Consider the following 25,539-nt stretch of genomic DNA (forward strand, 5'->3'; position numbering starts at 1 on the left):
GGGATCCCCCTGTCACTCCAGAAATACAAATGGGTTCTGTCCCTCTATAGCTTGATGGTATTAGGGTACACTGTGCACTTGTGTCCACTAAAGCTCTATACTCCTGTGGCTCTGATGTGCCAGGCCATCGAATCCACACTGTCCAATAAACTTGGTTGTCCCTTTCCCCCACCTGGCTGGAGGCAGGGCCCCGCTAATACTGGTCATAGTATCCGTTACTCACCTCTTGCAGAAATGCTCTAGAAGTTCCTTCAAGGGGATCAGAAGTAGGCTCAGGCCTTCTATTCTGTCTGGGGAACTGCACGTTGGAAACTGGGGCAACACTTTTCCTGGGGAGATCCGCTTTTGTGGTTGTTTTTCCTTGCAATTCCTGTACCCGTGCCCGTAGGATTGAAGTAGGTTGTCCATCCCACTTCCTCATGTCCTCTCCGTGGTCACGCAAGCAGAACCACAGGGTGCTTCGTGGGGTGTACTCCCTGTATTCTCTATCTTGAGTGGAAAAACGTCTGTTCCTAACAGCTGAGATACTGGCTCGTACAGGTGGGGAGGACATATTCTCTTCAAGTTGCTGGACCTTCCGGGACAGTTTCTCCACAGCTGAGACGAGGGGAGAAGAGAGATTTTCTTCATATTGCCGAAGTCGGGCAGCCACCTCATCCACTGTTGGTCCCTCTTCGCCTTTCCATTCCATCACTGCTAATGAGTTGGCATATGATGATGGTGCACTCCGTACAAACTTCCGCCACATGGACCTTGTGCATTGGATCTCATCAGGATCTGTGGGAAACTGGGCATTGTCCAGGTCATAATAAATCATCTCCCGCACGGCTAATTCTCTCAGGTACTGAATACCTCTTTCCATGGTGGTCCACTTGCTCGGATGACATACATCATCTTCACTGAAGGGATACCTTTCCCTCACGCCTGACAGGAGTCGCCTCCAGAGGCTGAGAGCTTGTGTCCTTTTCTCAATTGCCTTGTCAATGCCCCCCTCTCTAGACAGAGATCCCAGCTGCCTGGCTTCCCTACTCTCCAATTCCAAGCTACCAGCTCCGTTGTCCCAGCACTGGAGCAGCCAGGTGACAATGTGCTCACCTGGAAGTCAGCTGAAATCTTTTCGCATGTCCTGCAGCTCACTCAGGGACAGGGATCGCGTGATTATCTCTGGTTCTGCCTCTTCCTCTTGTTCTCGTGACAACCCTGGATCATCGTCATCCTTCGCTAAGCGAACTGATTTCTTGGTGTATTTTTTCTTCTGGATAGGGGCAACTGATATGGGCACAGGTTGGTTTTCTGGTTCAGTTGCAGTGCCTGCCACTGGGGCTGGAGCAGCCACCGTGCCCGCCGCAGGGGCCGGAGCAGCCACCGCGCCTGCCGCAGGGGCCGGAGCAGCCACACTGCCTGTCGGCCTGGTTTCCATCTCTTCCTCCTGAGGATGCTGCGCACCATTGAGCAATGCTTGGTAGATACTGGCCAGGGCCCAGCACAATGCAGTGAGTTGTGCCTCTCTGGAATAGCCACAGCATTTTTCTTTCAAATATTCTATCACTTTATCGGGGTTCTGTAATTGTTCGGTGGTGAAATCCCAGACCATTGGAGGTGAAAAACTCTCTAGATACCTGCCCATGTTCTCCCACATGCCATGCCATCCATGACTCTCCAGCCTTGGGGCAGATCTCGGGGTGGTAGTCTTAAATAGTTGCTTAACCCTAAACAAAAACTGAAAAACATTCAGGAGACCTAGCAATAGGACCAAGCTGGTCTGCGTGTCCCAAGAGTATTCAAAATTCTCAAAAACTGGCATATCCAGCACGAAAGAGAAAAGGGAGGTGAAAGAGCTGGGAAAAGTATCCCCCCCTGCTTCCCCCATAGACTCAGTGTGTTTATTAATAAATTCCCCGAGATATGGGCAGGAGAACAGTGCCAAATAAACAACCCAACATAACCATCTGAACAGTGATGCTATCATATCATAAGCTGATATCGCACAGGACAGCAAAATTATAATCCTGAGCCCTCTCCCAGAAGTGATAAACATCATCACGGGGAGTACATAGAGCATGTAAGAGTTTAAGCATGTAAGTTTAAGCATGTAAGAGTTTCACAGCCATGAAAACAAACGAAGCAACATTGTCCCCAGTAAATAATACAATAAATACCGATAACAAATTCCTTTTAGCACGGTCTGGTCAGATCTGTTTTTATCTCAACCCTCCGAGTTGCCCCACGTTGGGCGCCAAAAAGGACTGTCGTGGTTTGGCCTCAGACGGCAACAAAGGCCCACGTGGCAGCCGCTCGCTCAGATCGGGCCCCCCCTGCCAGCGCGGCCGGGAGGGGAGAATCGGAAGAAAAAGGCAAAAACTCGTGGGTTGAGACAAAGGCAATTTAACAGAACAGCAAGGGGAGCAAGAAACAACAACAGTAATAACACCGACAGAGGAATACACAGCCACGAGTACGATACCACCACCGCTTGCCGATGGCACCCGGGACGCCCCCCCGACCGCTCCGCTCCCCTGGGGGATGACTTCCTGCCCCTCCCCTTCCCCGGCCAGCTCCTGTTACCCCCTGGGCATGGCTCACATGGGATGGAATACCTGTGTCCCTGCTAGGTCCTGGGGAGAATTAACCCTATCCCCGCCAGACCCAGGACAGGTATTTAGCCTTGCTTTGTGTTATCCACAAAGCTGGTACTTCCTGATTTTTTTAAAAATTTTTTTTACCTTGAAGAAACTCTCAGTTGCCATGTAGTAAGTATTATGAATTTGATGTAAAGATTTATGTAACCTTGGAAGAGTTATTATTAGCTCTTAGCCTATTACATTTTGAAAGGCAATTTGTGTGCACTGTTTATGACACAAGGTAATAATAGCAGAATAATCAGAACATTTAGTTATGTATATTCATGATATGTAAAATTGAGAGTTTTAAAACTATAGAACAACTACTAATATTTTGAGAAGATAAAATGGAAAACCTACATGAAACATGACAGCTCACAATTTTAACTATAGATCCTTATAACTGGTGTGTTGTTAAATGTTGCCACTGAAGTTTTCTGAATGTAAAATTTAAACAGTAGCCAGCAAAACACTTAGTAGGTGTTTAATTTTACATATGTGAGTAATCCTGGATATTTCAATTGGGCAATTGATCTGTGTAAAATTAAATAGGTGTTGAAGTCCTTTGCTGGTTCAGTCAAAGAAAGTCAAAGAAAAAGCTCTGTACATTTAGGCAGCAAATGAGGAGGAAGCTTTTCGCATATAAGGAGTAGTCATTCCCTGCCAACAAAGAGGGATTTAAAAGGAAATCTTTCATTAAAGGAAAAAAAGTCTCAGCTATACCCCATGAAAATATGAAGTTAAGACAGTTCCTTGAGATTGTTTTTAAAATATCACCCTAAAAGCTTAGTGTAAAATTGGCAGAGTACAGTGAAAAAATTTCCTCTTCCCCTCTCCCTATTTTACATGATGGCCTAACATGTTCCTTATAAGTGGGAACATCATGGGAAACACAAGGTTACTTTCTGGAACATAAATGAACTAGCAGTCATACAATAATATGCAAAGGAATTCCACTTTTTTATTCACTTAAATATTAACTTCTTTCAAAGTCCTGGTTCAAAGATATATGAAGCCATGTTCCTTTGCATTTTAAGTTAATATGCTTCATTATCGTTGCGTATCAGTGTCTTTTTAAAATTTCATTTTACAGTCATATTAACTGCACTAACCAGACACCTAGTTCCACGAGAAACCTTCTTTTTCCTTTTCCTTTTTTTTCCCTTAGAAAGTAATAAAGTGCCTCTTACTTGCTGGAAATCACCGGCAGTACAATCAGTTTAATATGTTAAATGCAGGGTGATTAGGAGGGAATGTAGCCAAACTTTCTAGGCAGTAAAAGCCTGGATAGTCACCTTTGGTTTTGAAGCAAGTTTCTTCTTCTTACTCAGTTGCAAAATTGCCTTGTAAATTTAAGAGTTGTGGTTGCAGGACAGGTTAACTGATCTGATGCTGTGTCTCCTGAGAGCAGAGATTAAGGGAATCAACGCAGTGACAGTCCTTAGTATGTCAAATTTAAGTGGAGATGCCTCATGGATCCCCACCGATTACTGTGGTGGGACTCAAATTGCCCGAGTGGTGCAGTGCAGAGGGAAAGATTAGTTAGAACAAAATTACCCTTCCGCTCTCAGCAACCGTGTATCTCAGTGTTGTTTTTACAACACTGTTAAAAATAAGTGTAATACGTAAATCCACAGTCGGTGCAGTGCTTAAATGCAGGGATGCAAACAAATGTTCCATATGTTCTTTTTTTAGTGACTTATTCTTAAAACCTCAGTCTGAAGCAAGGCTGTCACTTTAGAATATATTTAAAGTTTTATGGTGTTTCATTTTCCTAGCTACAGGTTTTTTATAGTATGTGTATTTTTTGTAACAGTATAGTATATGGCAGCCATCTGCAGCTCAGACTTGTACTGAAATAGTAGGATATATTTTTGATGGTACTATCTTATTTTAAAACTGTTGGATTTTCTTTGAAGAATTCTCTGTGTATGATATAGACGGTGTGTCTGCAATTTAAATCACTAAATACTCAAGGATTCTATGTAATGGCTGCCCCTCACTGAGGACAAACTGTGCATTTGATTATAGCAGTAGAGGTGGAGGTCAAAAATTTCCAGCTAAAACTTCTTAGCTGTAACTTGTTAGCGAGACAGAAGTCCATTATTTTGCTCCCTCTTAAATTAAGCTAGCTTTTCTTCTGGAATGAGACAGAGCAGTGATTTTCAGAGGTGAGTATCCGTAAGTACAGCAGCCTGCAGAGGAGAGGCTTTGAGGACGGACACAGAGTAAGCGAGTGAAGAGAGAACACTGCTATGTGGAAATCATTACTAATATTTGTGTCTCTTGTTCAATCTTTTTAGAGCTGATAGATATCACGTGTACCCTGCTGCTGCTGAACCCCGACTTCACCACTGCTTGGAATGTGAGGTATGTTGCACTCGGAGAATGACATCAGAAAGAGCTGAACTTTATGTGAGTCAGCTGTAAGCTTTGTTGTGAGTGGTAATTAGTGACACAGCAAGAGCTTTTGATCTAAGGAGTGCTGAAGGAATGTTAAAAATGTCAAAATCTCTTCTTTATGCCTTGTCGATAGTTTCAGACTGCCTTTTTTTTTTTTTTTTTTTTTTAAATGTAGTGCAGGCTAAAGATTACACGGCTGCATGTGAAGGCATGTGTTTGGTCCGCATTTTTGGGGGATACAAGTCCCATTGAACTGCCACTCCTCTTCTGTCACTTAAGGAAGGCCATTTGTAACCTTTAAATGGGCATATCCTTTTTGCTGAACCACATATTGCCCAACTGATGACTGCTGTCTGTCTTCGCTGTTGTCATTTTACCCCTCCTTGAATAATATACCTGAGTCCTTTTGAGATACCAGTTCAATTTGCTGCCGTTACCAGAGCAGCTGATCAAAGCTGAGTAGCCCTCAACAGATACACTGCGAGAGAAGGGGAGGAAGATGGATGTCTTTTATTCCAGACACGTTCTCCCCCACCGTGCTCCTTTCTTGTTCCTGTTGGGATTAGTCTAGCTTCACCACTGGTCATACTGCAGCACCTGTGCAGGAGTCATTATGGAGGAGGAGCAGGAATTTACCTCTTTGCTCTTAATGGAGCCCAGAAGCAATGGTTCTTTACAGCCCTGTAATCTGATAATTTTTGTGTAAATCTCAGAGGTGGGGGATTATTCTTCTTCTGCTGCCTAGGTAAGACTGGAGACAGTCTTAAAGGAATAGTTCTAGAAGGGCTGGAGAACTGTCAGAAATTTATGTGTTAGTGTCTGGGAGACCTTTCATTAAATATAGGACTTTTGTAATTAAGATGCATTGTTGCAGTAGGAAAAATTAACAAAATGATCTAGAAAGATGGTGGCTGCAGGTAGCTGTCAGCCCTAGATATGACATATTCAGCCTTTTTTTTTTCTTTTTTTTTTTCTGCTTTCACTGGTAGTGGAGTTCTGAAGGATTCTGCTGTGATCTGTATCTTTCTAACATCTCAAGTCTAAGAAAGGAGATTGAAAATGATAGCAAAGGGCTTACTGTCATGAAAATGTATAGATTGAGTAGCTTTCAAGTGATAAGGTGGAATTAGGAGCATGTTTCAGTACTAGAGCTACTACAGTAATGTAATCTTGTGGTACTTAAAACTGAATTCAGGTTTCTGTTTTAGGTTTTGTGGAATTTTTCTTTTAATGCGAATACATCTATCCTTACCAGTCTGGCTTTTTTTATGCCTGGCAGCCGAAAGAGTTTGCCCTTACGTACATGAGAGGAGTAGTTCCAAGTTGTAAATGGAATTAAAAATATTGAGGATTGTTTTTTCTCTTTTATGACGTTCATGGTTTACCAAAGTATAGAAATTACTACAAAAGGCGGCCTTGCTCCCTGAATTCTTGGCCGGTGGCCTGGCTGGCAGTCTGTCTTTGAAGCTCCATTTAGCATTCAGAGGGAAGCTGTTGTATGCCAGCTGGTCAATAGCTGTGGAGTTTACCACCAAGCCTGCTCTAGCCAAGGGACTATTTTGCTGAATCTGACCCTACATTGTTCTAGGCTGCTGCTGGGAGTTGGCTCTTATGAAGGGTAGGCACCTAATTGGCAGAACATTTCAGCTTCTCTTCTATTCCGTGAAATTCCTACTTCAGGTGTAACTTCAGTTCAAGCTATATGTGTGGCATATACAGTCACAGAGTAGAGGACAGACTGTGTTCCGCACAGATGCTGGAGATAAATCCTTGTTCTGAGCTAGTGTAAACTGGGAACTAATTGTGCAGGACTTGGACTCTGCTTGCAGAACATGATGGATCTGCCCTGGGGTGTAGAGGATGTTTGTTGTGCCGGATTCATCTTATATTCTCCACACACAAATTCACTGCTTTATTTTAAGGGAAAAAAGAATCATAGACAGTAAGTCGCCTAAAAAATAAAAGTGTAATAGCTATTTACTGAGTAGCACCTGTGCACATAGTGTTTCCTGTAGAATTTACTGACTCTTTCATTTTAGATAGTGGGAAAAGGAAATCTCTTCCTTGCAAAGGAGACAGGACTTGCAGAGCAAGAAGACTGGAGTGGCAGTGTGGAAGGCTAATGAGCATTTCAGCTCAGCTGACAATCATAGAAGGTTGTATCTGGTTAATGAAGCACAGGACAACATAAAACTCCAACTGTGTTACCTGCTAGGAAGAGATAGATAATCTATCTTGACTTTGGAGCTATTTTAAAGAATTGTAATATGCTTGCATAGGTTTGTCATTAATTTATTAATGTTAATTAGAAGTGACAGGGACTATAACCTAAACCATGGGAATTGAGCAAGAGCTAATTGTGTGGTGGAGGAAGGCATGCTAAAAAATAGGAGACCTATGTCTCTTCTTAGAACTCAGAAAGAAATCCCTTTTATACTGAATGGGCAACAAGACATCTCCAGTTGTTAATCATAATTTCAGTTATCCCGTGTTTTAGAAGTTGAAAAATCTTCCAAGTTAAAATGACCAAAATCATTATGTAAGCGATGATAAAGGAATTGTCTGGGTGTTTTTGTTCTTGCTGATATACTTGCTGGCACATACAATTGATCGAAAGTCAAAAGACATTAGGTAACAAGACAACAGGCATTACATATGACCCAAACTCCTTGGCTTTCTGATTAGTAACAGAAAATGTGATGGAGAAACACGCTCAAATACCGTTGACTAAGTGATTTCTGAGTAGGTTTGAGAACCAATGTGTTTTGTGTGTGTGTGTGTGTGTGTTCAGATTAAAATAAAGTTCTTCGATCTGGATTTATTTTACTGGGCCTGGTTGAATACAGTGTGCATATATATATAGCAGAGTGGAATGGGTTAATCCACCAAAAGCTTTTAAAACTCTTGTAGTTTGACAGTGAGGTTCTATTATGATACAAAGGAAATGCCATGCTATTTGTTATTGGGATTTGTGTTCTTGCTTTCAGGTTACTACTTTTATTCATACAAATTATTTTATCTTTTGTAGGAAAGAATTAATACTGTCTGGCACTTTAAATCCACTTAAAGATTTGCATCTTGGAAAACTGGCGTTAACCAAGTTTCCAAAGAGTCCAGAAACATGGATTCATAGGTTTGTTTCCCTTGCCTTCTCTTGCCTCCTCACACTTAAATGTTTTTCCTAGGGTTTTTTTTCTCGTGCTTGCGTTAAGGAGAACCATAGATGAAAGAGGTCATCTAGAAATATAGCAGATTCTTTGAGCCACTCATTGTAAAATACTGTGCTTTGGCTTTTGAAGATACCTGCCTATATTTTACACCTAGAACTAAAATCATATGCACCTTTTTTTGCTGTATATTTTTTTTTTAATAAACTGGAGGTGGGATAAATTTCCCTAAAGGTTTATCATGTCTTCCAGCACATAAAATTCTCAGCCTGAGAATTCTGATTCCATCAATAGTAAGTATTTGAGCATTGTGGGTTTCACCCTCTTTCCCCCCTCCTTCAACTTACTACTATATTGCTGTCTACGGGCATTTCAGAAAGACAAGAATCTGTAAAAGCTAATTTTTATAACCAAAGCTGGGTTCTTTTCCAATCCAATACTGGTCTTTTTGGTCTGGTAAATTTATTTTTGTCATTTCTAACTTAAGCAATGTCATTAAGTCACCACTACTAAATACTAAAACAACAGAGCACAGTTATCTTTTGGAAAAGATAGCTCCAGAATTACACAGATGCACAAAGCTCAGTCTCAGTCATGACCGAGTGTACATAAAATGCCCGTAGGACAGTCAAGTGAAGTATAGATCCATTGCTCAACTTTGTTTAAAAAAAAAAAATTAAAATCTTGGTGTGTGTGATTTTGGTGTGTCCTTTTATAGACAGCCTTCAAAGAGATTTGAATGTAACACATTATGAAGCAGTTCACAACGTTTGTGTTTCACACGTCCAGCATTAGGACAACTGTGAAGTTGATACCCCATTAAGGGATTCGTACTCTATCAAAAACGTAAAGCTTCAGTCGTACTGATAACATATGAATTTTTGGAAGAGGGAGTTGTTGGTAAACTCTTCTTTGTGAGTGCATGAGCTTAAAATTCTCAGTTATCCTAGAATGTAATACATGTAATATTTCTTGGCGTTTCTTAACTTAAAAGCATTTACTTAATTTCTGTTAATTTCTTGCTTAGTAGCATTGACATAGCAACAACACTGATTAATTTCTGCAACATTGATTTTTAATTTTGTTGTTCTTCAACTGCTTTTCATCATCTCCATGCTACTGACTCATGCTGCTTGATTGCTTTGAAGCAAAAGGAGTAGGTAGAAATAATGGGAAAAAATCTTGCAGTTTGTCATGGTTTAGCCTTACCTACATGGTAGCTATCACTGGAAAAATGATTTTTCTACATGTAACTAGGGCTGAACCTGGTGCCATCCATATCATTATGATGATCAATACATTTTTATGAAATTAGTCAGAAAGGTAGGTTCTTAATATTTTTTTACATCTTAGAAATAATAAACAATTCTGTCTATAACTTCTATGCAATCTTAAATTAGGAATATTTTAATAGTGTTATTATTTATTGTTCTTTCTCCTTATTTGCCTAAAACAGAATGATTGTACAAATAAGGATGATTGTACAACTGTTTGCCTTGGATTTGGATGTGCTGACTGTGATTGATACGTTAGAAAATAAGATGTGCAAAAATTTTATTTCTGCATCAGCAGAGTGATTAATTTTGTGTTTTCTGTTCCCCCATGATACCAAATTTCAAACAGAAGTGCAAAAAAATAGAATGAGGCAATTATAAAATTCAGTAAGACATATCTAATTTTTTTTTCTTACACATGGCAGATACCCTTACTAAAGATGTCAAAATACCTGCCATACATTTTGCCATCTGGCCTTTTGCTATACGTTTTGGGGAGTTTCAGATAGATCTTGTGCATGTAGAGTCAGTATATCTATTGATTGCGCAATGGTCACTGAACAATCCCACATTCATTTGCGGTAATTCTAGGAACTGCAATAGTAATAGGAACATACAGAATCTGCATGCACAGTAGCAGAAGAAATTGGATTTCTTTTCTCCAAATTTATTGGAGAAAATGTTCTCTTAAAAAAATCTCTGAAATAATATTGAAATATTCACTAGGTACCAACAATACATTTAAAATCTTCTGAGGTTGTGATTGTCTTCCATTTCTCCCATGCAAAAAGTCTAGAAAATAGCTCAGGTTTCATTTTAAATTTTTTTCTTTTGTAGCCACAGAGACTATAAAGTCTGTATTTTTTTTTCACATGACCTTGTATATGTAATTTAGCTGAATTCCTTATTTTAACAATATTCTCATTTTAAGAAACTGAAATAATTTTAATATCAAAATAATTTGTCTTTTTATGATTTTAATCAGAAGTCAATGTTAATGAACTAATATTTATCTTTTGTTAAAGGAATGACTCTCTACTCATTTAGCTTTTGTTCCTAAACATTTTTAGAATTTCCCATTTCTTGCAAGTCTACTGATCAAAGTGGAAAAAAACATTTTTAAAAAGCGAAAATTAAATCTTAAAAATTACTACATTTCATAAAGTTATACAACAAAGAGCATGGTTTATTTGGCTGTACATCTTCAGTTAAAACAAACGTTATATAGGAGGATGGTGTATGAGTACTGGCTTCAATCCGCTGCCAGTGATTTTTGCTGAGAAATGCAGTCAGTTGTAGAAATTGCACTCTTATAAATTATCTTTAATATTGTCTTCTGATAGTTTAATTTTTTTTAATAACTAAGAGGAAAAGACACAGTGTAAATAAAAAAAAATACCAATGAACAATAATATTACAAATGTTTTGAAATGAGAGCAAAAGCAAAAGGATTACCAAATTTTTTTTTAACAGTGATTGGCTTGCCTGGTTTTTATTTTCTTATATATATATATGTATATATATAAAAACATATACGATTTTATATGTGAATTGCAAAATACAATTATATTTTAAAGAAAATTAATTTATTATTTTTATTTAACTTACTGATTTCCTCTAACTAGGAGTGACACCTTTCTGAAGGTAGCTATTGGTTGGTTTTGGAACCGATGTGAGCCAGTACAAAACAGAAAAACCTCTCTGTCACAGACCCGAGGATGTCAAGCTTTCCAGAGCATTCTACATGGGCCCATTGCAATTCTCTTGACACATGCTGCTGTGTGGAGGTCTACACATCTGTGTCCCATTTTGTAGGACCCTTTTGTGTAGGGTCTGCAGATGCACATTTTCTGCAGCATTGAGGACACCTCTCAAAATACTCATCTAATAATACTGCTAAAGTACTACTGAAAGTCAGTCCATAATTAAAAAGCCATGTATGAATTTGTCCTTATCTCAGTCGCTTCAAATATGTATAATTCAGCAGTAAAAACATTTGTTTTGGTTACGTCTGTAGCCCTTAAAACTGTAAATCTTCTGCACTTCCTTTCTGCTGGTGATGTACAGAAGCTAATTGGTCTTGCTGTGTGCAGTACTGACTAATGCAAAAAATACAAAGCACAGTTAACTTTTTATTTTTTTTTATTGAATAACTTTTTTTGGTCTCATTTTGGATACTTTATTTTAATGCTATGCAAGTTTCTGAAAGAAGAGGTCGTTAGAAATCTCATGCAGACAGTTCTTGCATTTTTTTTTCTTCATTAATCTGCTGTTTCTTCTGTTTCCATTTAGTATGCTTTAAATAGCCATGACCACTTTCAGTGGGTGAACAAACAAATACAGCTGGAGTTACATTATTTTGGAGAGTGACCATAAATTCTTAGTTTTCAATATGGGAAGAGTTCAGATGATTATGTTTACTACTATTTCTTACTCATCGTCCATTTACAGCATAGTTCAGATAATTGAAATATTAGAAAGGCTTAGTTGATTTGTATAAATGGAAAAATATTTTTTCTCTTAAAATTGCTCTCTCACCATTAACACTGTACATTATTTAACCAGACGATGGGTGCTGCAACAACTAATTCAGGAAAACTCCTTGCCCAGTCATGCAACTAAAGGAAATTTGGGAGCAGCACCTGTGGAGAGAATGCACCGACTGGTGCAGGAGGAAATGAATGTCTGCTCTGAAGCTGCTGGGAGATATCCAAGCAACTACAATGCCTGGTCCCACCGCATCTGGGTTTTACAGCATTTGGGAAAGCTGACTGTCAAGGTATGATACGATAGTGAATAAAGTCTAAAATTTCCTTGTCTGGAAAAAAGAAAATACTGGTTTGCCAAGCAGATCCTATGCCGTGGACGGAGAGTATCATACGAAGCTAGCATGGGTAGCTAGGAATGTTTTAAAAAAACAGGCAAAACATTGGAATGTGTATGTTTTGCATCTTTCTTGCCAGAGTAGGCAGGTTCGGCTCTGCAGAAAGAAAAGATTTTTCTTGCCCATGTACAAAGTTCTGTTTGTGTACTTAGTGTTAATGAACTTGTGGCAGGAGAATAGATGGGATTGTGTGAGCTGAAATAAAGAAGAGGAAGCTGAAAATAATTCTTCTAGCACTAATCTTGAAATTCATAATAGAGAAGAGTATAATACATGATAGATACTATTTTGATAATGTAATGCGATATCTTGTTTTAATATCCTCATTCAGCTTATCTGTGGTTTCAGAATATTGAAGGATTAAGTAAAGACAGCAGGAATTTCAGAGAAAGCGTAGGAGTGCTTGTAACTAGTTTCTTCAGCTCCAACGGTATCTTTTGACAGCATTTAAACTGGGGGCTGATCAAGCTGTTTCAGCTCCAGCAGGGACATCTTACGCGGTGGTGAGTATTTCAGATCGCATGGTAGTATCTAAAACATCAAGACCTGCAGCAAACTGAATTAGTTAATGTGACATGGTCTAAAACCATATAGGCAGTTTTATAATAGTGTGGTTTCTAAGCTGTTAGATGAAATCCTTCTGAATATTAAGCTGATATAATTCCACATCACTCACGCTTTTTAATGGCAGCAGCTGCATTTTTCCATCCTGTAAATACTTAGATGAGTTAGCGAGGAATTTAGTGGAGGTTGTAGAGTCAGTATAGCCATTATTTTTATGTCTTACGGGCCAGCTACTGCTAGCAGTGAATGTTGTTTTGCTAATATTTCCTGCTAATTGTCACTTGAGAAGCTTAAAAAATAGGTGTATCAGATTGGTAGTAAGTAGACAGTACGTTCCAGACTTCATGAGGGAATCAGCCCAGAGTTTGGACTCATCTACCTAGAAAGTCTGTATGGAAAAGTAGTTATGGAAAAGTCAGAAGAATTACAGGGTTGGAGTAGATCAGAGGTTAGAAGTTAGGGTTAGAGGTCTATATTAATAGGAGACAAAGTCTTTTACATAAATCTTCAAGAGCTTTCTTAAAAAGAAGGGGAAAAAGCAGTGTTAATTAAAACTCTAATCATTTTGTGCTTTAGTTAACAGTAGTTTGAAGATCAGGGTAACACCCTGAGTGGTCTTCGCACTTGCTATTTCTTACTAATTTAAATAAACAGAAAGAACTGTGTTGTGGTAGAAATAACTCTCCTCAGAGCTTCTCAAGAGTTATTCTGGTGGGTTTATTCATTGGCAGTTGTCAATGCTTTGTCTCTCAGAGCATGCCTGTGAAGGAAGTATTTGAAATCTGTTCAGTCACGCCCAAGACCATTTGACTTGCCTGCCGTCCCAGTTCCCCTACTGGTCTTGTTTTCAGGCTGATTAGTAAAGGAAGTAATAGTTTTCTCTGGTTTGTCTCAGAGCCAGTTTTGTCCCAACTGGCTTTTGTTACCTCTAGTAAAATTTCACTGGTGCTGCTGCTCCTCGAGCAGTGTGTTTAAACCATTGGGAAATCTCCATGGTGACTTTAGGTTTGTTGTCATGACACCACCGATGCGTCTCTTCAGATAGCCCAGCAACAAGGTGTTCGGGATGCAGGAAGATTAGGGAAAAGTGTGGAACATAAAAGATAACAAGGATGTTGAGATAAAATTTGTGGCTAGGTAACTTTAAAAGGCAAAATTAGAAAGTGATTATTCTCAAGATATGATGTGAGGGAGAAAAAAGTAAATACAAAGAAGGATAGGGAAATAGCAGGCATTACAGATATCCACAAAAATGCATAGCTTGCGTTTTTGTCTCTTTTTGTACCTTCAGCCATTTCTGTGTTTAAATACCTGAAAAGAATGGTAAATTTCACAGAGATGTAAAAGTGGAACTGTGCTGAAAAAAATAGCAGATAGAACAGTTGCTGTGATTCCACAGCCATTTAGTTTTTGCAAGGTTGCCTTAAGTTAGAGAACCCTGTATTATTTAGGGCCACATTTTCTGCTGCAATACAAACTTTGCCTGTGGTTTGTGATTACAGTGTACAAGGAAACAGACACCAAGAAATGTAATGTATATATTGTATTATCACTGAAATGAGACTTCTCAAAACAGGTTTGTCATTTATGGAACTGTTGCCCTGCTTTTGAGGGTTTGTGGGTGCCAGTTGTTTGTGTGCCAGGCTTTGGTTTTTTTCCCTTTGTTTTGGTAATCCTAATGCTTCTGCAGACTGAATCTCAGTTCAAACTCTGGGAAAAAGATGTAAAATACTAGAGGATAAAGTTTTGGCCCTGTACAAAGATTTTCTCACAGAATATATATGTTTCTTGTTTCTTACATTAGACGGTAAAGAAACATTATCTTGTTTGAATATAGAAGTCACAATTTGTTTTTCTGGTGGAATCTGAACCACATTAGCAAGTTTATGTAGTGTTTGAATAGTGTTCACTAATATCAATTAGGGATTTATCCAGAACAGATTGTTCCAAACCAGTAAAATCTTTCTGATATTAGAGTACTTGCCTCAGAAAAGGACGAGAAAGCTAACTTCAGCTTTCTCATCTGACAGTGTGTTAGCTAATGAGGAAAAAACATGGGCTGCAGACACCTACTAGTAAGTTGGTGCACAGTTAATGAGAGAACCAGAGTAAGAGAGTAATACCAGTACAGTCTGTTAAAATTCATACACATCATGATGCTTCAGAGAAACAGCACAGGTACAAAAATAGGATATAGTTCAGCAAGGATGGACAAATGTTCTTGCTTTCTTTAGATAGGAATACTCAATTTCGTAATTACAGGATGGAGAGTGACTGATGAGGTCCTATAATAAAAAAAAAGCAAAGAAACAAGTGGTGGGATGATTGTTATGAGGCAACACTTCTCTTGTGTGATGCCCAGGAGACGGAAGTACGTTCATAAGACACAAAGTAATTTTTTCTGTAGATATCCCCAGTAAGGCTGTAGCTTTTTCTTGGATGACTGGACCTCCAAAGGTACCTGTCTTTTGTGTGAGTGGACACTGACATATTTATCTGGTTATCCTTAAAAGATTTTTCCCCAGATATAGTTCCTTTTCATGTACCTGGTGTCCCAGACCAAGGAGGAAGTTTTGGGCTGCAGTTCATGGTGATTAAGCACTTTATAAAAGCAAGCACTGGGCCAGGGAGGTTGTAAAAGGGAGTGCAGACCCAAGAGGTTGAGGCAAAGGTCACCAAGTGCATATGTCCTATTCTGGAGCAGGATGCCAGTCCCATGGTACTCAGCTCACCACTGAAGACAGAAAAGGGCCCTTCATGAGAAGTTATCAAGAGTAGGGAGGGAGGTGTTTTCTTGTCATTTCCTCTTCGCTTCGCAGAAGAATGGCAAAGGGCTTGTATTTTTGGTGTGGAAATGGAGAAAACTGACCTGATAAGAAAGAACCTCTGTTGGAATTGAGACATTAGCTGGCTTTTTATTTTGCCTCCAGCTGTTTGAAGCATCTTCCAATGTTGTCTGAGGTTCCTAGAGAAGAGGCTTTTGTAGATCTCAAGAGGTTTAATGCCAATCTTCTGTCCTGCTTTTCTAGAAGAGGTTTTCTAGTTCGGGTAAGGAGTGATGGTGAGAATCATTCTGTTTGCTCAGTGCAGGGAGTTAAAATCCATAATTATAATGTTCCCCTGTAACTTTGTAGCTTATAAAGGTTTATAAGCTTATGAATCTTACAAAAGTCAGGCAAATGAATCAAGATTAAGTTGAACATAATGTGCATAGTATCAGTTCCAGCTGAATAAAACTAGTCTGATTTTTCTGATGTCACCCTTGAGCATTATGTTGTTTTTAATAAGCTTTTAAATTTTAACATTCAGAAATTTAAAATAGCAAGCTCAGCTCTCCTGAGAAGGGGGAAGCTGATCTTGTCGTTTAAAGTTCAGAACTGGAGATGGGGTGTTTTAGCCCCCTTAAGAATCCCATGTGTGGGCTGTTATTTAATAGTGCCCTTCAGTTTGCTGATCTGTAAAAGGAAGACGATGATGGTATTTCTTGTCAAAATCTTAAAAAGCGTGTTGAGTAGCTTGGGTAGAAAGTGCTATTTACATCATTTGTATTTGCTCTAATACATTTTTGAACAGATGCACCACAAAAAAGTATATAACTAGCCTTGCGCATTTCGGTCTTTTTCTTCGTGGGAGGCTGTGCCTCCAGTGCTGCGGGAGAAAAAAGAAAGACTTGTGCCTATGAAAGCTGCTTTGCATCAGCTGGTCCTGTTAAGTAGCATAGGTAGCTTAGAAAAGGAAATTAAAAGCACGAATATACCACTAAGGTTACATCTAAAATCTAGATTAAATGAAAAAGGTAGTTTTGATCGCTTTGGAGAGATTAAATTCCAAAGGAGGAATAATGTGAGGAAAGAGGTTAAAGCCTTTAAAGAAATACAACCATTGGTTCTAATAGGGAAGGTAAAGTAAAAGAAGCTTTGCCCAGTAGCCAAACCCACTCATCTTCCTAGAAATAAACGTTTAAAACCCTGAACGGTTTAAAATCATTCAGAATTAAGAGAAAACTCATAGATGCCAGCAGTGTGACAAATACAGCTGCATTCACCAATGTAACTATTTACCAAAGCTATTGTGAAAGCTTTTATGGGAGTTCACCAATTACCAAGTCAAGCAACTTCATTATGGACAAATAGTTCTGTATTCCACAGACTCTAGGGCCTGGAACACTATGTTAGTGGTTGACATTCTTTCCTGGAAAATGAAAGTGTGAATTACTTTAAATCCTTTTTTTTTTTTTTTTTTTAAGCAACTCAGCTACCCTCTGACACCCAGAATGCACTAGGCAAAAAAATAAAACTAATACCGAGGTAGCTTGGTGTACCCTCTACCCTCTGCCTCCTCTAAATAGTCTTTATTTCTAACCATTTTGAGATTCTTAAACCACTACTTATTTCTCATTATAAGTGGTTTGGGGTTTTTTTCCCCTCACCCTGTGGGAAGGTTTCTGAGATGCCTGCCTTTTCAGAGCTTGGAACAAGTATAATTTCTCTTGTGCAGGGGTGCCGAGATACTTGTCAGGACACAGTGGAAAAGGCTCAGTGGTGATTTAATTTTTGTGTGTGTGTTCTTAACTTGTTACCGCAGTAGCTGAAATCTCTAGAGGAGAGATTACCTTAATACAGAACGCAGTGGTGGTAAATGCCTTCATTATAGTGGTCGATAAATGTTTCTGCTTTTTGTTTCAGGTTCTCCTCGATGAACTTTCATCCACTAAATATTGGGTATCCATGCATGTCTCAGACCATAGTGGATTTCATTACCGCCAATTCTTACTCAAGTCTTTAATAGGCAGAACTGTGACTGACAACAATGTACTGGTACAAAATCAAATGGTGAGCGAGCAAAACCCTAGCCTTCAAAAGGAGGAGGAGGGTGCAGGGGCAGAAGCTGCCTGTGCGGAGGAGCAGAGTGTGGATCTCCCCCGCCATGTAGAGGAAGAGTTGGAGCTCTGCGCTGAACTCATTGATACTTACCCAGGGCATGAAACCTTGTGGTGTCATAGGTAAGAGGACTTGGTCAACAGAGTGTCACTCTGATGGGTGGATTGTTCTTTGCCTGCTGTTTCCAGACAAATTGTTCTGATTTTAAAAGGTACCACTCAATAAAAGATTTCTAAGCTACTATGTCTTAAGTGTTTGGAAAGCGTTCCAGAGTGCAATCAGAGCTATTCAATGGAAAATTTGGTTGGGCTTAAGTACTTTGTTGATGTAGGCTCCACTTCTCCCTATAGTTTGTACGAGAGACACAAGATACTGTTGATCGGCCTCCTCACACATAAAATGTTTAAAGGGCAAAAGTTGAGCAAAAGATAGGCAAAAGATGTATCAGCTGCAGAAAACCTCTGCTTTGTCAGCTGGGTGTATGTGCCTGACTAGGTAGCAGCAGATTTGCCAAAATGACACTGAGCCCTTGTAGTGTGAGCAGTGACAGCAGATTTTTGTGTCTGTTTGTGGGGCAGTCTGGTAGGACGGCAAATGAACTGAAGCAGTTTAGTGGCAACAGCAGATTATTTTCAGTGCGTGACTCTTTTTTTCCCCTTTTCTTTTTTTATTTCCTTCCTTTTCCTCTGAAGAAGGCGTGTGTTCTACCTTCAGCACCAGCTGAGCAACAAAATTCCTCTTCTGAATGCGGTGGTATCATCTGTGGACAGCAGTGATGAAACTCTGAATAATTCCCACCACAGTCCTGCGACAAGTCACATGGCACAAGCTATGGATGTTGATGGTTTAAATGAATCCAGCAGCAAACAAGGTTATACTCAAGAAACAAAACGCCTGAAGCGGGCTCCTATGCAGGACTCTCTTGGTCCAGAAATGGAATACCGGTTCATTGATAAAGTATTATCAACTTGTAGGGATGCGGACCAAGCCAGGTTTGCTACTGCTTATAGAAAATGGTTAGTTACTTTTTTAGGTCAGTGATGGAAGAGTTTAAAGCCTTCAGGGTTCTTCTTTTAGTGCAATATTCTCTTTTCAGACACAAATGCATGTCTTGGTTGCAAGTCTTATCTCACCATGTGTTTCTCACCCTTTTAATGGTCAGTCCTAAAGTTCACATTCAGAGTAGAAGTATGTCACTTTATTTATCCAAGAACTGGCATACATTTTTATTAAGCAAATGCAGTTTTTTCTTTAATCTTTTTAAGAAATCACCCTGTGTCAGCTTCCTACCATGCCATTTTCTTACTTTTTAACTTCTGCATTAAGGTGGACTCTGAATCATTTGGCTTTTAAAAAAAAAAGGAAAAAGTCTGAAATGCTTTTGAAACAGTGTCTGGAAAAAGAATAGGAGGATCTGTCGGTATCAGCTAAACCTGTTCCCAGGTTGTTCCTCTTTACTATAGTGGCATCTTGCTAATACTTTATTGGATTCAGACTGTATTCAGTGAGTGCTATTACTTTTGTATTGGCAACCTTTGGTAGAACACCAGACTGCAGTGTTTCTTTCTCAAGGCTCCAGTAACAGTATTGGAGCCATGCCTTTTAATATTGTAACTGGGTTTTTGTTTGCTTATTAGCTGTCACATGAGTTTGTTAGGAAAGTCTATGAAGTTGAAATCCTGAAAAGCAGATACAGGAAAATGTGACAGAAAATAGTTCGAACACACAAATTCACACTCACACTTAGAGTCAGGACTATATTTGGAAAAACTCTTCTGAGGACAGCATACTTTACCTCCATTTCCTACTTGGTATTTATTTATTTATTTATTTTATCTCAACAATCCAGAATTAATGGCAATTGATACACATTTCTGAATGTATTACATACACTACAGAATCTCAGCCTGCTACATCACGCATTGGTAACTTGGACTTGACCAAGACCATGTAAGTCCAATAGAAGATGGATTAAAAAGCAATTCTTCTAATTGGTTACTGAGACTTTAAAATTAAAAATGAACAAACAAACAACCCTCCCAACAACAAAAACCAACAAACAGCAGGAGGGAGCTGTCTCTTCACTTTTGTTCTTTTACAGACCTTCAGTCTGGGTTAGTTTTTTTGACTCTTCCTTAAGAGCACTTCTCCAACCATACATTTCTGTTTACATCACAGTAAATTTTAAGGGAATTTGAAACACATTTCTGTTCCAGTGAAATTAAACGTGAATGGTTTATTTTGTCATTTCCTTAGAACTTGTCTATATAAGGGATTTTTTTACACTAATGGAATTGTGCTGGTCCAAAGACCCAGAGGAGAAACATTGTACAATTGTACAAGTTTGTACAATTGCAGCATCACCTCTGTTCCAAATAGACTATTCACTGAGGGGATTAGATTTTCAAGCTAGAGTCTTCGCCAAAATTGCTGTATATTTCTCTTGCCCAAAGTGCCTCCTGACTGTGATAAGTTTCAAGCTGCTGTTTCTGTTGGGCAGAGAGCAACAATGAGGGAGAAAAAAAACAGGTAGCCTGCTCAAAAGATATCAGTTGGAAAGAAAAAAGGCATTTGAAACATGTGGAGTTCCAACAGTTCTAAATAATTTGATGGATGGGGATTACTTTTGCATTTCAAAATGAAAATAGATGACCTCTAGTCTCAGAGAGTATGTTCATAACTCATTTCAGGCACAGAGTAACTGAGATGTTTCTAAATGTACACTTTTCTGTTTACAGTACCTAGATAAGACTGACGTAGGCTTGAGCATCTCCATGGCAAAGCTTTGTCTCAGTGGGCACGCTCACCTGCCTCTGTATAGCCAGAGACATATTACATGGCCATTTGTTTTGTGGTGCTCTGGGATGCTCTCTTGGTTGATGGTTTTAGTTGCAGAAGAACGAAGTCAGTATGTGAGGGAGGTGTGGGAATGGCTTGAGAGAATATCGTCTTCATAAATTGACAAATGGATAGGTTCAGGTACAAACCAGAGTCTGAACGGAAGAACTTATATTGAGCAAGAACTTTTACCCATCCCATAGAACCTGATGGTTTTTAAGTATGAAAAATACATTAAAGCATGTATAGTAGCCTGGGTCAGCTTTATTAACAATATCCCATTAATGACTAGTATGAACCTGGAAAGTGTGAAGTCAGCTGGCAGTGTATTAAGGATCACATTCTTGGTCCTAGATTAATTAGACAGCTAGTAACACAGTTGTGGGTTCTGTTTGCCTTGGCAGAAATTACCTGCTCATGAGAAAAATATTAGTGGCAGGAGCAGACTGGGAAGGGGGAGCTTGATAAGAAATATTTCTTAAACTGTGGAAGCGAAGAGATGATCTCTCCTTGCACTGGAATGATTGAGGTTTTTAGAGGAAAAGATTTATATTAGAGTCTGACTTCAAACCCATTATATATTTCTTCCAGACTGTAACCTGGAGACTTAGTTGGCTTTCTTAAAACTATATTGTGGAAGTACTGTGCTATTGAATTTGACAATCTTGCCATCATAAACAGTTAAGATCAAACAGCTGCCCTCGTACACATGTGCACTTCCTATTCATGTCAGCACGAGTTATGCATGCTTGTAGGAAGAGAAGATTTGGTCCTATGTAACCGAACAGAGCTACATTGTATTTTCATAATTGAAAAATATTCTGAGAGCTCTGTTCAGAGATGGTGCTGATATTTTTATTAGTTTTGCAAAACACTGATGGCTGTAGTATGACTTTCAAGTGTGGGTTTTTAAAGCCTACACCTGATGGAAATACTCTTTCTTTTTTTTTTTTTTTTTTTTCTCCGATCCAGTGAGAATAGTTATATTTAGAAATGTTTGCTGGCCAGGCTCTGCCACACAGAAAACTAAGCAATAAAAGTGAAATTGAAACAACTCCTATCTTCTCCTTTTGAAAGAAATGCAAACAATAAGCTGTCAAAATCAAGCTTTAATTTTTTCATGGTAGCGATATAAATTACATGAAAGAAGGAAACATGTAACTAAATTACTTGAAGCTGTCAATGTCCTGAAACCTCTTACGTGAAACGATTGAAGAGATACTTCCAACAAATTGCATTAAGCTCGCAATGGTGTGATGTTCTGAAACCATGATCTTTGGAACGTACCTGTCTAACCATTCAGTATTACTGCGGAGTCCCATTTGGACACTGCTTGAAAAAGAAAAGTGGCTTCAGGTCATTGGTACTTCATAAGCCTAAAGGTAACTGAGTACAGCTATTTTAAGTAATGTATTTTAGTCGTTTACTGTTTCAGAGTCAGAGAATTATAAGGTAGTCAATGAACATTCTTGCAGAGAAAATGTCCAACAGAAACTGCAGAATAAAAGGCTCTCATTTTCTTGTGCTCCTTCAAATAGAAAATCAAACTTTGTACATCTGTAAACATCTTCATATAAAGTTCAGCATTCTTTACTGATTTTATCTTCTGCTGTAATATGTGTCATTTGAATTGATGCAAATTCTTTTTGTTCACTGGATTAGTCTTTGCAGAAATTTCTTTGTGCTAGAAACAGGGTTTTGAGGAACAAATGTAACTTGAAACTACAGAAATTAGAAGGAATCACACTTCTAAGGAGTTGAGTTCTCTGCTGCTAAATACATTAACTGTTATTTCATTGGCATTTGATTTATATTGTGTGTTACTGGAGCAACACATGCAGCATTAAAGATAGCTACAATAACAAACTTGTATAAAGTTATTATTGGAACGCATTGCTCTGCTGCTCTGATTAACATTTGTTAATCTACTCATGCCTACATATTAGTGTTTTGTTGACTTCTTGCATATTCTTTATGCAATCAAATCCTTGTGTCATTTAAATAGGGGATAAAGTAAATTGTCAGTTTATACTGTCTGATTAATTACCTTATATAGAAATTGTTTTAAGACAAATAAGCAAAGTGGTAATATAGTGAGAAAGCTTAGATTCTGTCTTATAATCAAAATTTCTGGCATTTTCAGTTTTGTGTTAGTGCTGCTTAATTAGAATGTGTAGCTAGTGTTTATGGACAGGAGTGAGTTTTTTACAAAGTGGATAATTAATGAATTTTTAAAACAGTACTGTATAATATTTATGAGCAGAAACGAAGGGTTTTGGAAAGGCTTGTCTGCATAGCCAGACTCAACAAGCATACTTTTTCAGAATAACACATTAACAATTAACAAAATGTGACTACCAGAGAATAATTTAAGTGCTGAGTCTTCAGAGACTTGATGATTGAATTTTTGGACAAGGTTGTTTGGTTAGTTTTGTTTTGCCTTCTGTGAGGGAAGAAAGTTCTTAGTTTTTTTTAATTTAGTAGGAAGTGAACTGTTGCACTTGCAGCGTGGGGAAGAAACCCCACCACTCCCGAGTTGTATCTTCTAGAGCAATTTTGGAAAAAGAAGCAGTGAAGTGAAATGTAGATGTGACATATAAATGCGTGTGCGTCCTGTACTCATTTGGTGATGCGAGGTCTTTACAACTAGATCTTACTGTTTTATTAATGTCAGATATAAAGGAAAGAGAGTCACTCACCTATTCTCAAGTACACTTAACATTCAAGTTAGTTTCAGAGAAAGTTCACTGTCCCTGTCTAAGATAATTGTCCTTCTTTTCCCATGTGCTCCAGAGGTGTGTTTCCTTCCCAACCTCTTCTCTGTTCTTCCAACCAGCAAAGAAGAATGTAGCAAAGCATTGGTGAGGTGGCCTCATTTTGTGTTTAGATAACTCTGACTACCTCCCAAAAGTGCTCTGATTGATATCCTTAAGTGGAGTTCATCAGGCTCAGTCTTTTCAGAACCTCGTGCTAGGCCTACATCCTCTTTCCGAGGTGAAAAGCAAGAGCTTTATCTATGAAGCCGTCTAGTTTTCCCAGGAGAGTTTAAAGGAGAAAAGGAAAAAAAAAAAAAAATATCTTGAAGTTGGGAAAACTAGCATGAACTTTCAGTGGTCTTTTCCTCTGAAGAAGCAATGTATTACTGAAAAATGGAGGAAATACGTGCTTCCAAGAAATTTCTTTGTAGGCAGTTTATGCTTTTGAATTATAGACCTGACACTTTCTAGTGGCTTTTTCTTAGTGTGTAATGTTACTTCTCAGGGCATAGTCTATTGTAGTGAATTAGGGTACATTTTTACAGTTTATAACTATTGATTTTAAGAAAAACCCCATAAATGCTAAACATGTAATAACTGGCTTTTAAATTTTTTTGGCTAGCATAGTGTTTTATATCTACCCGGAAGCTAATACCGTACCTAATGATTCACACTAGACCTTACCATCTCATCTGCATCATGTTGTTGTTCTATATCTTAAATTGATGTTGCAGTCTTGCAGAAAGCTCCTGACAGCTGCTGGGTTTATTCTCAGAGTTCCCTAGGACTGTTCAGTAGGATATTCAGTATATCACAAACATTTATATTGTAATGGTGGGGAAACTTTTTACAGTATCTGTGTTGATGCACTATGTATCTTAGGTTGGTTTTTTTTTTTAAACACTTTTGTTAGGAGTCTGAATAGTAGAATTGCAAAAGCTTTCAGTTGTTGATAGCTGGCAGGCGCTTATGTACAATACAAATATTCTGATGAGCAGAACTGTTAACTGAAGTCTAGTTTATTAAGCGTCTTTATCTACGCCATCTGGAACCTGCTGTTAATCCTACTGAATAGATGGAGGTGGGGAGAACCCACAGCAAGGTGCATATTTTCTGCCTGGGACACTTTCTGAAAGATTATAATTATGGCGAAACAAAGAGCTTTTCTTGGATGACGTATTCCTGTATGTTCATTGTGAATAAAGTTATGAAATTGGTACGTCATTAATACAGTAAGATTTCCTGAATGGCTGTGTAGAATGAGTACATAAATGTGTTTTTTTGGGTTTTTTTGTTTGTTTTTTTTTTTTAAAAGAGTATTCCCTGTTATTTTAAAAAATCACACAACTGATACAAGGTACCAGAGCTTGTTCTTACAAGACAAAATATATTTATACCTACTGTGTTCATTCCCTTTTGTTCCAGTTTTTCTTTTTTTTGGAGTGGCTACATTTAAAACGGCGTAGTCATCTTGAGAAGTGTGCTTAGAAATGTTGTTTTGAAGTTCATGTAATAGAAACAGTAGATGTCTTAAATGGTTTTAAGTAGTATTAAGATCCAAGGTAGTGACAGCACTACAGTGTATAAGTAAGTAAGCCATTAAACACTAATTTTATAACACTGTCATGTCCACTGGAGTACTATTCTATTTAGGCCAAAATGTTTATTTTACCAAGATACGGTAAAAAACATTTAATTCTCACAGCTTTCATAGCAGGGGTGAAATACAGTTGGTTTTAAACATAATATTTTGCAATATTTTTTCTATGAAAAGTTCTCAGATACACAGTTGTGACCATTGTAAATTTTATGTAGATTTCTAATGCAGATAAATTAGATAAAATTGTAAGTTTTGTAGCAGAAGGGATAAAATGATGACGGGACAGTAAGACACTGGAAAGTAATCTGATAAATGACCAGTGTTCTACAGGGTAGTGAATGTAAAGTGTTAAGTTTGTTTTTCGCTGGTCTTTGTCATAGGATTAATTCCTTTCAGAGGGGGATTGTTTTGGTGTGGTTTTTTTTTTTTGTTTTTTTTCATTGGTAGAGAGCTTATCTGTGAATAAATTATTTATTCTCCCACAGTAATGTGGATGTATGCGTGGATGGATGGATGCATGGCGGAACTGTATTTAGGTAATGTCCTGTGAAA

The 25,539-nt window shown here is 38.4% G+C and overlaps 1 protein-coding gene across 5 annotated transcripts in view; it reads left to right on the forward strand.

Moving 5' to 3' along the window:
• PTAR1 (protein prenyltransferase alpha subunit repeat containing 1) overlaps positions 1-25,539 on the forward strand; it is a 45,443-nt gene that overhangs the window by 17,051 nt on the left and 2,853 nt on the right. The window contains exons 3-8 of one of the 5 annotated variants that reach the window (XM_074166225.1): positions 4,925-4,991; positions 8,053-8,157; positions 12,031-12,244; positions 17,599-17,915; positions 18,486-18,512; positions 18,597-18,834. In XM_074166225.1, coding sequence (XP_074022326.1) covers positions 4,925-4,991; positions 8,053-8,157; positions 12,031-12,244; positions 17,599-17,915; positions 18,486-18,512; positions 18,597-18,834 — 968 coding nt within the window. Of the gene's footprint in view, positions 1-4,924; positions 4,992-8,052; positions 8,158-12,030; positions 12,245-17,598; positions 17,916-18,485; positions 23,680-25,539 lie in introns of those variants that run through there. The other 4 variants (XM_074166224.1, XM_074166223.1, XM_074166227.1 and 1 more) reach the window with 4 other exon arrangements.

Source organism: Numenius arquata, chromosome Z (genome assembly GCF_964106895.1).
Source record: "Numenius arquata chromosome Z, bNumArq3.hap1.1, whole genome shotgun sequence".
NCBI classification, from domain to species: Eukaryota; Metazoa; Chordata; class Aves; order Charadriiformes; family Scolopacidae; genus Numenius; species Numenius arquata.